The 15,663-nt window shown below is 42.8% G+C and overlaps 1 protein-coding gene across 1 annotated transcript; it reads right to left on the bottom strand.

The window, feature by feature from the left end:
• Positions 1-1,590: 1,590 nt before the first annotated feature.
• Positions 1,591-14,213, bottom strand: LOC120755727 (lysosomal acid lipase/cholesteryl ester hydrolase-like). The gene is made up of 10 exons (XM_040071133.1): positions 14,087-14,213; positions 10,502-10,640; positions 9,115-9,229; positions 7,875-8,073; positions 7,163-7,272; positions 5,536-5,672; positions 4,826-4,966; positions 3,634-3,705; positions 2,710-2,778; positions 1,591-1,824 (listed from the first exon to the last, which is right to left on the bottom strand). Exons 2-10 carry the CDS (start codon positions 10,631-10,633, stop codon positions 1,591-1,593), a joined length of 1,209 nt encoding a protein of 402 aa, XP_039927067.1. The 5' UTR covers positions 10,634-10,640; positions 14,087-14,213.
• Positions 14,214-15,663: the final 1,450 nt, after the last annotated feature.

Below are 15,663 nucleotides of genomic sequence, written 5' to 3'. Positions count from 1 at the left end.
CAATATAAACAGTGTACTAAAGAAAAAAGTAAGAGTCAATAAATGAAATGTTGTTGATGGAAACCAGATGTATCATTCCCATGGGACTAGACAGGATAGCATGCTGTACAGAGTGGTGCATGCAGCAGGGGATAATACCAATCATAATAATAATATATCCACGAGGCTTCTCTTGCATAGGTGAAGGCAGAAATAAACCTGCAGTAATAAACAATGTATTAAAGTGGCCCAGTATTTTGTGATTTAATAATGCAGCAATAAAAAGGAAACTCCTTTCATAGGCTGCTGTATTGTGCCTCCTTTGTCTAATGGATCTTTATTTTTGTTGACAATTTTGGCTTTTCGCTGTAAGCTCTCAGAAGTGCAGTACAGCATCATTAATGGGTGCTACACTAGGTGCATGGACAAGCTAGTACTTTTCCTGTGTTGCAAAGACAGATATATTTTTCAGTGTACTGTTGTATTGGATGTCAACTCCGACTACAAAGGGTCTTGGCTGGACAGGATAAGCTTGAGGCTGCAGCCAGAAACACACCATGAAACAAAGCTCCTTGTTGGAGCCTGTGATAATGAACATTTTGTGTGCAATCTGGCGACAGACACTGCAGATCAGCTTGTAGGTGAGAAGAGGGGAGGCACTTGCATGGATTACGAAAACACCATCTCTTAGGGTTAATGGCCAGAAAGGGAAGACATCCAACTCCTCTCCCATGTTTAAGGAACTGCTTGAATGAAGAATGGCCCCAACACAGATCTGTGTAAAAGTGAATGCTGACAGCTCAGAGTGCTTGCAACAGCTTCATTGCCAGTGCGAACAATAACTCATAGGGTGGAAGCTGTATTGCCTGGAGTGCAGCTCGCTGGGTGGGTCTACATCTCCTTATTCCACAGCTGCCATCTGTGGTCTTTGAAACTGTGGGGGGGTTCAGGGTGTGTGAAAAAAACATTTGGGTGATTTTGAGGGCAGAGGAATACTTCAATGAATTTTGTTGAAGTTGGATTCCTTGATGTTTTTTAGTCATCTATTATCTGCTCAGTTTCTTGTGCTTGAAGATCTCTTGTTTGTGTTGACATTAAAGGGTAATTTGAGGAGGAGAAAAAAAAAAAAAAAAAGACAGGTTCTCTGTCAACGGGTTCAATAAATTAAACAAAATTATTAATTTCAATAGAGAAATTATCAAATCACACTTTTGGGTCTCCATAGGAAGACAAAAAACGGACATTAGAAAATACCTAAATTGGGCAAATAAGATGTATCTGAGAACAACAGAATTTAGGCTTAGGAAAATTAGTCTTGTAGAAATAAAAACTGTTGAAATTCAGTGATCCCTGCAGTATGTATTCAAATATATTCATGTTTTCATCTTTCATTCTTATATAACTCAGACTTCTCAGGAAGACAGCAGTCACAGTAACACCGGGGAAAAGCTCAAATTCTGAGGAAAGCAATAAATAAATAAATAAGAATAAATAAATACCTATAGAAGTATCCATTATGTGTGCCTGTGTGTTTGCCTCTTCCCCAGATACCACCCATATTGTGAAATAGAAATTTTGGAGGTTTTTACAATCAACACTCTGCTCGTGGTTTCAAAAATATTTTTTTAGTAGCTCAATGATTTTCAGATACATTTTCTCTGTTGCATCAAGGCCCCAGATGAAATCAAGATGTCCCCATGCAGGAAAATTCTCGTGGTAAATGAGATTGGTAATCCGAGGAAGTAGCCTTGCCATGTCTTCTGGATCTGCGAATGTGTCCTGTCCACCGCTCCAAACAGCAGTTGGTATCTTTATCTCCTCTATCTTGTACACAGGAGGAGCAGTCTGTAAGACAGGGAGGAGACCTGAGTGAATGGTGCTGTATCTGCACTGCCTACAGTAAAACCATTAAGATGAAGGCCACTCTCTTGTTCACTGCCCTAACCCCATTCCCTGTCTATGGAACGACCCATCCTATTCTTCCTATAAAATGTGGCTAGAGGATGTCTTGCAGTTTGGCCCCTGCTTGTGCTCTTCAGAGATGTGGGCATGGAAAGAACAGCGTCAGTATTCATCCATCAAGGACTGTGGAGTTTTTCACCTTGGAGGCGCACAGAGTGCGACCTTTGGTCTTAGTTTTCATGCTTGAAACTGAAGTGGAAAGGAAATAATTTGGTCATTTATGATTTTACCCTAGAAAATTTCTGAGAGCGTGAGATAGAAGTAACTGGCTGTAGCTCTGGAGCCTTTCTGTTTGTGTAAAACAACATTTTGGTACAGCACAGGACACTCCAAGTCAAATGTGCTCGTTAAAAGTGAAATGATTGCCAGCCCACTGGAGAGATCACCTTAGCTGTTGGATCCATGTCCTCTCTTAAATGAAAGGCAGGTTTTGAGGAATTTTGGGCAAGTGAAGAGCTCTTTACTCACCCAGCCCAAGGAGTTTGGTGTGGTTCTTATTGTTTTTGGAATGACATGTAAGTTGACATGTCATTGAACACATCCTGGCATCCATAGGGGAGGCAAAATTAACTTCCATTGACTGTCTGAAAGGATCTATCTCTGCCTGTTTGTGAATAGACTCTTACACTTGCATGTGATTCAGCTGAAACATTGTCTGAGACCACTCTCCCCCTTGTTAGTACTGACAGGTGCTAAAATTTGAATTTTTCTATCGCTAGTTTTACCAAGACCCAAGGATAAGTTCTGAGGGAAGCCATTTTGCCTTACCTGGTTGTATTTCTTCATGTTTTCCTTAGAGCCATAGTCATAAGCTTGAAACTGGTCTGTATGTGCTAGCTGTTAAGAGACAAAACAAAAAAGGAGAGATGAAGGAGTAGAGTGCAGGATGCATATTCCTGCCTAACTCCAAGACCCAGGTAGTGGACTGTAGTTACTCTCACACCTTCCTCTGGTCGCAGGCTTCCAGGGTGCTGAGGATAGATCATAGAGTAGGTGGCATCCTTGCCTTTTCTCTTGCTAACTTTCTGTCCTGATCCTTATCTTCCACCCTCAGTATGTTTTGTTACTTAAAATTTTGTTTTACTACCTTAGGTAACTAAAGCTGGGGGCCCTGTTTGTCATGCAGAGATGGGTTCAGCTGTCACATGGAAAGAGAACCTGAACATTATAATGTGTCAGGGCTATTACAAGTCTTGTGTAATATGCCTTGCAGGACTATGAATGAATACCTGGAGTTATTTGTTTTGCTAATTTAATTTTTTGCACAAACATGACAAGTAATTTCACTTGTGAGTGGTGTGTAATAAAGGGTGAGAGAAACACAGTGTCTGTCAGTCTAGAAAATCTTTGCTTCCAGGATTTAAATAGCTGGGTATGCACTAAAAATCTGCCTGGTGCATTGTGTTTGCTTTGCATCCACTTGATTTTGTTAGAGGCTGGCAAAATAGACCATAGAGTCACCAGCTGTTCCTGGTTTGTGTCCATTTCCTGGCTGGTTGCATCCTGTGGGACTGGCTGTTGGGACTCGTTCTTCAGGAGAACATCTATATTCTAGAGCACATTACATGGCAGTAGGTGAGAAGGTATGATGGTCGGTTTCCCAAATCCAAAGCCTCTGGGTTTCCCTGTAGGCTGTCAGTTACACAAAAAACAGTAGTAAGGGATCGTTTACATGTCAGTGCACAGTTATACCTGCTGCCAATGAAAAATGTCCTGTACCGATGTTCCAGCTGGGGAATGTCCTACGTACATATCTACTCGACTCTGGAGAGAAAGCAGAAATTTTATAAAGACAGAGATCCAGTGCTGTGACAGAATAAAACTGTGAAGAAAGTGAATTCCAATATTAAAGAAGTCAGCTTACAAAACATTTTTTATAGTTCTGTTAAGGAGTTGTTCCAATTCCATCTCCCTGGATTCTTCCTCAGCTGTTATCTTGCTCTGAGAACCACATTAGTGACTCAAGCAAGGCAGGAGATACCCTTAATGGTTTAGCTCTGCAATTCAAAACTGCAATTGATTTTGCATTGAACCTCTGAGTCTAACTGCTTTCCCATACATGCTTTTAAAAAGGATTATAGATGAGAAAAATGGGCCCAGTTGTTGCAGACACTGCAGTAATAAACATTATACAGGCCAGCTTCTGCATACTTTGGCCACTGTAAAGGGGATTGGCGCCACAGCATCCATTTATTGGCAAGCAGAGGGAAAACTCTGCTGTCTCTCCCATCCTCTCTGACTGACACACAAGTGTTTGTGAATCCCACTGTAGGTGTGCTGCACTCCTCAGCACAGTGGAAGGGCTTTCTGTAGCTCTACACCTTGTGGATTGAGCTGTTGTGCCCAGTTCTAAGGTCAACCAAACCAGGAAAATGCCTCTCATAGTAGTTCTTTGGGACTAAGTTTTGGTGCAAATAGTCTGAAAATTGGGAAGAAGAAGAGGTTTTCCTCCTGTCTTTTAGCTGTTTCAATGTTGAGGGCCCCAATGTCTTTATGCTAAGGAAGGAAACTGGCAACTACATTGCCAAGAAATCTGACTCCATCACTCATTGTCTCTTTATCAAGAACATCTGTGTGTGGCAAAAATCTGGTTGGCTTAGCCCCAAAAGAAGGTTCATCCTGACATATGCAATACAGCTCCAGTTTGAACTCAGTTCTTTCTTTCTGGCATTGGAATGTGCCTCGCTGTTGGTCCCAGCCATCACTAGCTCTAGCCATGTTGCCCCTGTTGACAGCACACAATGTCCTGGCATTCCCTCAGCCTGCATTGTGGTTTATGTACACTGACGTGTGTGATGGTAAGTAGACAAGGATACAGTGCACAAGTGCAAGTGCCAAAATCCCTTTAGTTTTGCTCGGAGGAGGCATTCTTGCATGTACTTACCGTGTTGATATTTTTTACGCTGCCCCCAGCTATGTAACAGAGAACATGAGCACAAAACTTATCCAGGCTTGTACAGAACTGTGTCACAGGTCCTTTCAGAAATTCAATCTGGTGTGCAGCTCCTTTGCAGCCAAGCACTAACTGAGGGAAAGGAAAAGTGCAACACCTTTTTTTCTTGTTACAGAAGAATTTTATGCATAAAGTTGTTGCTAATAGCTTTCATGATGCAGTATTCAAGGAGTGCTAGAAGAGCTTACCCTCAAAGTACCCCTTAAAACACTCTCTTCCCCACAGCACATCATTTATTCTTCCTCCTTCATATTATTATCAACACTCCTTGGGGAAGCTATCCTTCCATTTCTAGAGTACTGACCTTAATGTCTACTCATTTTTAAAGTCTTAGAAATTGTCATATCTGTTATTGCAGCTCTGGTTTAGCTCCTCCTGCATGAGACCAGAAAAATTTTTGGTAAACAGCAGGAATCCTAAAACAGGACTGTTTCACAAGTCTCCTATTCATTGGGCGCTGCTTCTACAAGCTCTATATCCTATTTTCACCACAGGGTTTGGGAAGAGTTTTCTCAAGAGCACTCAATGCATCCCAAGCTCAGTTTTAGCATGTCACTTGTTTGGGAACACTTGACCCCAGACTGGGGGAACTCTGTGAAGTTTATTGGCATTGGACCTCTTAGAAGGAAAAAATGACATACCTTGAGCAGCGGTTTAGGAAGATTTGTTATCTTAACCAGAGGGCTTGTAGCATGTGGGCATGCAGTTACTGGGCCCAGAGCAAAGAACACTTTCACTTGTTTGGCCAGCTCAGGGTATGTACAAAATGCTATGAAGCCTGTAAACACAGAAGAGACATCCTGAGTTAGTGAAGATATCCTCCACAGACAAATTAAATACATAAACAGCAGATAGCAAACAAGACATCATAGTAGATTTGCATCCCATTGTCTGTTGTTTGTGTTTGTTTTACCTAAGGAAAGTGTTGAAGTGAAGTTCTGAAACTAATTTTATTTGGGAGGCAAAATTCATTTTAAGGATTAAAGCCTGTCTAGGCATTGTCTTTATCAGAACCATTTTTATAGTCAACATGACAGTGAGGCTTTGAGGATAACATCAATTCCCTCTAAAGTTCATGAAACTCTCATAAAAAATCAGTTTTTCAAATCAATCTCTAAAGATCTATGCATATCTATGCTTTCATGAGACTATAGAATAATAAGCGGAATATTGGTAGCTTTAGGTGATTTCAACTGGTTACTTGCATCACAGGCAGATGAAGAAAGCCTAGATGCTTGGTTGGTTTTGCCATGAGGGTCTTTAAATACTCTTATGCAAGGCAAAGAAAGAAAAGGTCAGAATTTGTGACAATATATGATTTTTCCACACTTCCTTCTTTTTTCTGGGTTGTTTACACTAATAACTGGCAGTGGCTCCTTTCCAATCAATGTCCACTCATGGATCTTACACACAAACCATAGTGGTCAAGGTCTTTCAACTGATGCTAAAAGAAAGTTAGAGGCCATGAAAAGAATAATGACAAAGGCTGGACTTAAGAGAAAATAAACTACTCATGTTTTTGCTTTCCTGACTTTTGGTCTCTAGCACTATGTTTTTAAACAGCAGTGTGACCAGTTACAGCCACTTCATGAACTACAATTTAAATTATAAGATTGACACTAAGTCATGACTTAGTAATGTTGAGATGATTTTTCCTTGCCTTCAAGGAATTTAATTTAAATAATTGTATTCATTTAAATTATATATCATGTGGGCTGCTTTATCTTTTTAAGATTTCCATCCTGTTCACAAGAACAGGCCCCCCAGGGCAATGGTCACAGCACCAATTCTGCCAGAGTACAAGTGTTTGAACAATGCTCCCAGGCACATGGTGTGAGCACTGTGGCTGGCCTGGGAAGGGCCAGGAGTTGGACTTCAATGATCCTATATCCCTTCCAGCTCAGGATATTCTACGATTCTACGATTCTATGATCATCTGTCGTAACACGAAAGAACTTCATGTAAGTTCCCACTGCTGAGAAAAAAAACCCATAGCAGCACCAGAAGTACCTTGTAAATGACTGTTAGTATCTCTGTCATTTTTTTAAAAGTTGAACAATCACTGCATCTTCTATTAAGTTTATTTGCTTCTTAAGGGTATCCAAAGCTGATTTTAGAAAAGTTTTGCATATTTGCCAAAATTCAACATGGAAAAATCCCTGTTTTTCTAACTCACTACAACCACGAAAACAACACAATCAGTGGGGAGAGTCACCTATTGGTCAAATAGGAACACAAATGGTTGTTAATAATCCTCCTGAACATTACCTGCAGTTGACCCTTCAGAATGCCCAATATAGTAAACATTCTTCTGTCCAGTTTTATTCATGATGAAGTTCAGCTCTGCTGGAATATCGTATTTACCCATTTCATCGAAGCTGAGGGGAGAAACACAAAAAGCTGGCAGACAAATTGACTGTCACGGTGTGAGTGACTGACTGTCAGCTTTGTTCATTGCACCAAGCAGGACCCATTGAAGGAGGAGGCTGCACGCTGTGTCTGCATCCTTGCTTGAGCTGGGGATGTGGGCAGAGGGTGCAGCTGTGCAGCCTGGCTGCCTCAGGCCTTGGGCTCTGTGTGGATGCTGCCAGTTTCAGCTGACAGCTGCAGCCCTTGGGGAACTGGGTTTGATCAGTGCTTTCACCTGCATGGGTTACAAAACACATTTCTCTCTTGGTTGAATTCAACTGTGAGAGATTAGATTTCTAGACAAGGCTGCTCAGCATGTTCCAGCTGAGGTTCTTGCTCTCCCTCTCACAGCATGGTCTCCTCAGCATCCCATTTCATTTCCCAGTCTCTGAAATCTCTTCCCCAGACAATGTTCCCAACTCTGAGTAGAAGTGAGCATCCATCTTTGTCTGGTTCTTTACTCTCCTGGGCTGGTGTAGATCCTGATCTGATGCTGCTTTAGGTAAAAGCCATCAGGCTGAAGCTATCTAGTCCCCTTGGAGTTTCTATGTTGAGTCTTTCTACTGAGTACCTGAACTGCCAGAACTCCTTCTGGCAGGGCTTAAGGGTCTTGTGTTTTAAAGACCAGGTGTTCCCTCTGCTGTTTCCCAACCAGACATCAAAGCCAGCGTCTGCGAGCACGAAGCCCAAGCTGTTGTTGGGCAGGTTGGAAATCCAGTGAGTAGCATCTCCTAGAAAAGCATGTTGTAGGAATACGGCAGGCCTTTGCCCTGAAAAAGATTAAAATATTCTTTTATTGGAACAGCAATTAATGCGTATTTAATATTGGAGTGTAGAGTTTGGTTTGTGAGAAGTTTCCTTCTTCTAGAAGCTCCCAGGAGAACTACACGGAGATATTGGTTTGAGAAACCTGAAGGATTATTTCTATGCAAGCAGGAACCATTTAATGGCATTTCATAACCATTTTATGACAGGTCTGGCAAATAAAGAATTTATTGAGGATGCCTGTCCGACCTCCTTGTGCACTAGAAAGCCAGCTTACAGCCCCTATGCTGAAATCATCTACCCAAAGCTGAAAACTGCTGAAGGCATTATAGCATATGGAACAGAAAGAAAAAAAAAATAATCCAAAGAAGGAAATCCATGCTTTGGTAACCACTGAGCAAGGCTGAGAGGCCCCTGATCTAACTTGGCTAGCCTTACTTTGGGAGTCAGGCTGGTCCAAATGATCTCCAAAAGAGATCCAATTAGGGGAAGGCATCCAAATAAGTCATTCTATAATGCTAACAAGGACTGATAAAGTAGCAGTACCCAAAGTACCTCAAATTCCAGCTAGAAATTTTTATTCAATTCAGAAAATGTGATGAAACTGATGAAATGCATTTGCTTTTCCCTGGCAAACTGATTTCTTTCCTCCTACCTTAAGAATATCTCTGTCCTTCAGAAGCCTGGGAATTATTCATATGCCTAACCTCAGAGGCTTTTTTGTCAGGCTACTATTTTATATTTATATTATTTAGCTTGCTAAGGCAAAACCTCCCCAAATCCTGTTTACCAGCCTATCTGCCAGACCATTTGAGGGAAAAAAAAACAAACCCTCCAACTCTTGGATGTAACAAAATTATTAGGAAAGTTTGAAACAAGAAAAGAGACACTGAACTTGTGGACTTCAGATGGATTCAGTATTCAGTCACACTTCTGACTAGGTGTTCTTGTGGAGATGGAAAGGTATGGAACAGGGGAAAGGGGAGAGATGGGGAATCTGTGTAAGAGATGGCTCTCAGACTTTGTGTCCTGTAACTGTGTCACACCTGTATTTCGGTCATTCCTCCCAGCGGGAATTCTGTAAACAGCTAGAATGTATCCATCCTCTGTTGTAACTTCATATTCCTCGCTGGGGTATCCATGGTATCTGATAATTTCACTCTGTGGAAAGCCAGAGGAGAGTTTGTTAGGTGCCCGTTGTCCTGTTCTGGAGCCTGACCTGGCAGCGCACATGAGGGATGTGCTGTGATGGTAGCGCAAGGCCCCGGCCACAGAGACCACGGCGGAGAATAAACATTGCAGGCCTTGTAAAAAGATGAAGCAAATTCCTTTTCAGACCTATTTAGATGGTATTGGTATTATGGGAGAAAGCAGAGCTGTGCTGAGTGACCAACACCCTTCTGAGAGACAGTTTGTCACGTTATGCAAGGTATATGCAGATTTTACCTTTCTACAGAATAAATATGCAGCCATATCTCTATAAGACAGTGCCAACAGCTGTGGGGATGGTCCATAACGAATCCTTTCTTGCCAGAGTGCAGTTAGGCAAGCCATGCAGGCAAAGAAAACAAGGGTGGAGATCTTGTCAAAAGAACTAATGGGACCACCTATTTTTGCATGTACTCTGAGGAAATCTTTGGTGACTCAGGGCAAGGTATCTTTGATTCATTTGCATTGTGAGAATCTGAAGAAGGGGTTCAACTTCCCTTACCACTGCTCTGAGCAGTTTGTTATGGAAGGGCAGGCCTTTGCTTCACTTGAGATAAGAAACCAGCCTTTGGTTTTCCTCCACTGTGAAGGAATTCTTCTCTGTGGCAGCCCAGACTGTTTAGATAGGAAAATCAAGATTTCTTCCAGGCTAGTGCTGGAAGGTTCTTTGTTTCCTTGCCAGGTTTGCACTCCTCCCCTTGTGTAGTAGTCTGAAATACCAACATGTGTTGAGAAAGCTGACTGCAAACAGGTATCATGAGCCACGACACAGCTCCACATTTATCATATATCTTGGGCTTCACCCTAAATGCAGGCAGCAAAGTCTGTTGTTCAGTTTGGTATGGACTGGAGCTTGTAGTCGGTGCTCTGTCCACAGTCCAGGGCTGAGTCTGGCCACTGGGATCAAAATTACATAGTCTGGATCTCCAGTGCTCCTCAGGAGGTTCTGGGGAGCTGCCTAGCCTTGGAAGCAAGGGTAGCAGCCAGCAGTCCCCACTGCAGTGCTAGGTGTCTGCCCTCGTGCCACGTGCAAGAGGCACGTGTGTCCCCGGCACGTTCAGAGCCTGCCCTCATTGTGGGAATGACCCTAAGGCAGCGGCTCTGGAAACAGCAGGCTGGGAAAACAGGAGGTGCAGAGGGGGCTCTTAACTTTCCTGATGGGCACTGTTAGTTATGCAACTGGAAGAGAAGCTTTACAAAGGGAGAGAAGGTGACCCAGCTTACAACATTCATGAAGCATTCGGGGTTGCGGCTCCTCTTGCAGCGGCTGGTGTCAGCACCGGGAGAGCAGGCTGCTGTGAACCCCGCTGAAAAGGCAATTCCTTGGGAGCAGAGCAGCACGAGGAGGCACCACATCTTGGGGCTGTGTGGAAGAGCACATGCAGGGGTGTTTGTTAGGAGGAGAGTGCTGTGGAATTCCACAGGAAGACCCAAGAGGAGAGTCTCGTGAAGGTTGTCCAAGGTCTGTTCCCCACGGGCTGCCAGAAGAAGAACCTGTGTAAGGACAGCTCACCCTGTTTAACAGGTAGGGTTGCAAACAGGAGAGGAAAGCACCTGGGGATACCATGTGAGAATATGCCTGAGTTCTCTGCAGATTACAGGGGAACTGGGGGTGGTAGACAGGGGCAGGTCTTGTCATAAGCCTAGCCAGAAACTTGACAAAAAAGCATGAGCACCTGAGATGACCATCACTCAGCTTGTCTGCCTTTATCTGCATCCACCTTTCTGCCAGCAGGAGAGGTTAAGGGAGAAGAAAGCACTGTTTTTTTCCTGTCTCCTCAGGAATGAGGTGAAAGAGATTCAGGATGAGCTCTGTTTAAACATGCCCTCTCTTCCTCTGGGACTGAATGCCATTCTTGTGTCTGTTAGTGGTGTGCTGGGGTGAGGGACCTGACAATGAGGCTCATGAAGGGGCCAGGAATAATTCAGGACTCTGTCAGGAGCTTTAATGGATGTCAGACAACATGCTTGCACATTCAGTGCCAGTCTGAGCTTTCCTCACAGGTTGATGTGCCCCAGAACATGATCAAGTTCTGTTTGAAATCAGTTCCTCTGAGAATATGGAGCAAACCAGGTGATCATGATCGGCTCCCCCAAATCCCCATGAGTCAGTTCCCAGCCGGCTTTACCTTTGGGCCACCAGGCAAACAGCCATGGGGAATGAGCAATAGGTCCTGAATTGTATTTGTGCTGCCAAGGGCCTGTCTCCATTACCTCATAGAAATGGTTGTCCATATTCCAAATCTTGTATTGGTCCTGGGGAAGCGAGACCTTGCCCTTTCCTGGGATGACTGATGGTTCCAGATTAGCATTTCTGAATAGAAATTGCAGAGTGCAGTCGATCTAGTACCAGTTAATGCCAGCTCTATGTAAAATAGATATGCTTCCAAGTTTTAGTTGTTACATTTTAGAACCCAGGTCAACAAGGGCAGGAGCACTGCTCTCTCTGAGCTCCCTGGACTTTTTTTTTCAACAAGATAATTTTGACACAAAAAACCCTTAGAAAAGAGAAGAACTGATTCTATGACCGAGACAGCCGCTGAGTGTGGGATTATAGGTTAAAACTGTGTGGAGAACAAGAGCTCAAAGGTTAGTGCTCCTTGCTTCTTCTTTCTGAAGAAGTGCACAAAAAAGATTGATCCATGAAGCTCAGCACTGCACTTACATATTCAGGAAAAGCCACATCATACATCATACGTCAAATTTTTGTTTTATGCTTTGCTTTAATGTGTGAGGAGAGAATGATGCCTGTGAAGAGTAGTAGTCATTCTGCATGTGCATAAAGACCATAAAGATCAGGCAGGAGACCTAAATTTTCAACAGTAGAATCCATGGGACTTAATGCAGTGTAAGGGTTCAGCTCATCACAGCGTTCTGTAAGAATGTCTCACCTGCGGTGGCTGGGGACACCACTGCTCTTGCAGGCTGGGCTGCCTCAGAAGAGGAGGACACATCTCTGTGACAGTGGTGTGTTTGTGTTAGTTCACCCTGCTGTCCATCCTGTCACTGACTTTTGATGTAATTGTTAAATATCTGCCAAGTGCAGCACTGAGATACAGGCCTGTACAGGGATGGGGCTCTCAGCATTCCTGAGGACGGTTTGTCAGGGAAGGGCTGCTCCAGAGGGCTCAGCCTTGCTGGGGGCAAGGCAGGCAAAGGCAGCTGCTCTTATGTTCAGCAGCAGGCAGCAAGAGAGAGACTGTCAGCATTTCAGAGTCCACGTAGCTTCACAGCAGCCATAGCATACAGGGTTTGTGAGTGAATTTCATAGGAGACCTGCCTGTCTTACAGGTTTTGTTAGGAAGTTAAGCAGGCTCAGGAGACGAGTCTTTTGGGGAAAAGGCAGTAGACATGGAGAATGCAATTTTTAATGATGAACAGAAGTTCTCCTGTAGTCACATGTTTCTTGAGTCTGTTTCTACCAAAAGACATCTGCTATGATGAGACATGGTGCCCTGTGAAGTTTATTTGTACTCAGGAATGTTCAATATGAAGACCAAGAGAAAATAAGGAAAGTATTCCCCATGAAGTAGTGGGGAAGAAGAACAGAATTTGTGGGATTGGAGAGAGGTAAACAAGGAAAATATGTTTTGACTTTTAGTGATTTTCAATTTAGCCTTTAAATTTGACTGAACAAATTTAAATAAGTCAACCCTCATGAGTCATCAAACAGTTGAAAGGAGGCAGCATTTGGAAACACCCAAAACTTAAAATGTGGCAACAAAACACATTTCATTAGACTCCCTTTGTACATCAAATAATCAAATACTTCTTAATTTATTTTTTGTTGTTGTTGTTAAAACAGGAAGCCTCACAATTATATATTCAGGCAGTGCAACACTCTATTTTGCTTTCTGCTATGTTACTCTGTTCTAGTGGGAGTAAAATATGATTGTTTCTCCCTGCACTGGGAATCTCAATTTGGCAAGAAAAAGTTCTGCTAATATCTCAGCTTGTTTTCAAATCACTACCAAGATTAGTTGAGGCAATGCAGAGGCTTAATTATTCTTCTTGTTGAGGTAAACCCTCCCTCAATGCACTCTGTGATCACCAGGCTTAGCTGGCATGGCTTATGCACTTCCAGGTATTCACCTTTTACTCAGATGCAGGGGGCCAAGTAGCATCAGTCTTGGCAGGCCACTGCTCCCTTAAACTCTAGGAATAAAGACAGGAGACGCGAACAGCTGTTTTCATCCAGTGAGATGAAGTCATAAGTAGCTATTGAGCATGGTAAACTATCATAAAAAATTATGCTTAAATGGAAAAAAGATCAGAGAGAGAAATGCCCTTGAAAGTTCCTCTATGTACTGTTAAGATTTAGTGAAGCAAAGAGGCAAGCCATTTCAAAATTTGTCCTTCTGTACCTGTGCCTTATGCAGTCTAAAATTTACTTCACAGAAGATGTAAGGTGTATGCACACCAACCAGAAGAGCAACTGTGACTAAACATGCATGAGAATTTGCTGCTTTACTCACTAACAAAACATACACGTGCACTATATGGAAGAAACAGAAGGTCCGGATTACACATCGTTGCAATACTTGCACATCCACTCCCCTTGTTCTCAGAGGGAAGAAAACAAGTAGGAAAAAGTCAAATGGTTGCTCTTTCTCTCCCTTTTGTGCAGGTCAGACTTCTTTCTTCTAGTTTAAGCAGAGAAGCACTTCTGTGCATAGCAATAGGCTTACAGATGTGAGAGGAAAACACTGCTTATTTTTACAATCAACTGCACAAAAGCAAGGCAGCACGTCTTTATGGAGACAGGAAGCAGAGAAAGAGACCATGAGCATGTAAGTACAAGTAACTCACCCCTGCTTTGGCTGCCTTGCGTCTGTCCTCTGCCACGGTCGCCGGTTCGTCTCCACCAGCAGACTGATTCACTGGCAGAAACCTGCGCCGATAAAAGGAAGTCAAAACAAAATGAGCACTTCAGGGAAGCAGCTGTGAGTGTCATGAGTTGGCAGCACGTATTGCAGAGCGTGTTTAAGTGCTGATTTGGCAGTATTTCAGAAGTGGGGAAATCTTTGTGATGAAAAAGATGATCTAGTTTAATTCACCACCCCAAAATGCCCCACGGAGCAGGAGAGTGTAGTGGCTAACTACCCATAAATCTGTGATTAGTACGTTTAGCTGGGACCTGGGTGTTGCAGTTCACTGAGGTTGTGGCAGACCTTGATCTGTACTGTCGCCCAGCTGAAGGGCTGCTTCAAAAGTAATCTTTTAAGATGAAAAGAAGGATGTGTCCAGCTTTTCTCAACATAGTGTCTCAAGAACACTGTCTCTGCTATTGCTTTTTATTTGGTTTATGTTACCTTTAACATTGTAGACTGACCTAAATCTGTTTTCCAGCGAGGAGCACAACTCATGAAATCCACCTTATTCTGCATTAATCACACTCCAGTGCCAAAGAAGGCTTGAACACTTTTAACCCTTGCCTACACATGTAACCTTTTTCCCAGTGAGGGAACAAACATGTTTATCCTAAGCCATTTTCATCACCTCTGAAAACACGGTATCTGGAGATCTTTGCTTAACGGCTGAATTAGCTGTAGTCAGCCTGAGGGCTCAGTCCTCACTGAGATTGGCTCCATGACCATGGGCAGAAGGACTTGTTTCATGTCCTTGGGCAGCTGGGCTATAAACTGAGTAGAATCCTCCTACATGAGGATCAGCCTGTTCAGCCAATGAACTCACAAGTGCCTTCAGAAGAACTTGAATTTTATCATGGGCCAATGAGCATTTAGAAGAACACTGGATAAGAGGGATATTTTCTTGGGAACATCAGTGCAAATAGTGTGATGCCTTCGAATACTGGGGGAGGGAAAAGGGTGAAACAACAGGATGTTGGTGAGAGGTGCAGTAACAGTCTGCTTTACATACAAAATAAAGAACATTGCTTTACATACAAAATAAAGAACATGTGGGAAAGGTAGTTTGATAATTTCTCAGTGAAAAGCATTATAACTTGACTTCTCTGATATCTGTAAGTGACAATAACTATCATTAAACCATAAAGTGATCACAGAAGGACTTCTGCAACTTGTCTCATCCTTTCTCATGTCCCAAGGTGGGATCAACAGTACCCATGATGTGTCCAATGTTGTTTGCTCAACCTGCTTTTCCTGATTTTCCAGAAAATTCAACTCCCTGCCTCCTCTATGGTGTCCAGGTTGCAAGATAGCTGCACAATTGCAATCTCTTTTCTAGGTGACTTTATGGAATATTTTCCTACTCTCAAGTATGATGCTGTTGCATTTAGCATGGAAAGCATTGAAAACTTATAAAGTAGGTTTCGTGTCCTCATACATTTTCCTTACAAACAGTGAGTTAGTTGAAAGATTGACTCTCTGAAGGGTACTTGTCTCCAGGAATTTGTATTTGATGGG

Source organism: Hirundo rustica, chromosome 8 (genome assembly GCF_015227805.2).
Source record: "Hirundo rustica isolate bHirRus1 chromosome 8, bHirRus1.pri.v3, whole genome shotgun sequence".
NCBI lineage: Eukaryota > Metazoa > Chordata > Aves > Passeriformes > Hirundinidae > Hirundo > Hirundo rustica.
The sequence above is the reverse complement of the archived record's forward strand: the minus strand, read 5'-3'. Positions and strand labels throughout refer to the sequence as shown.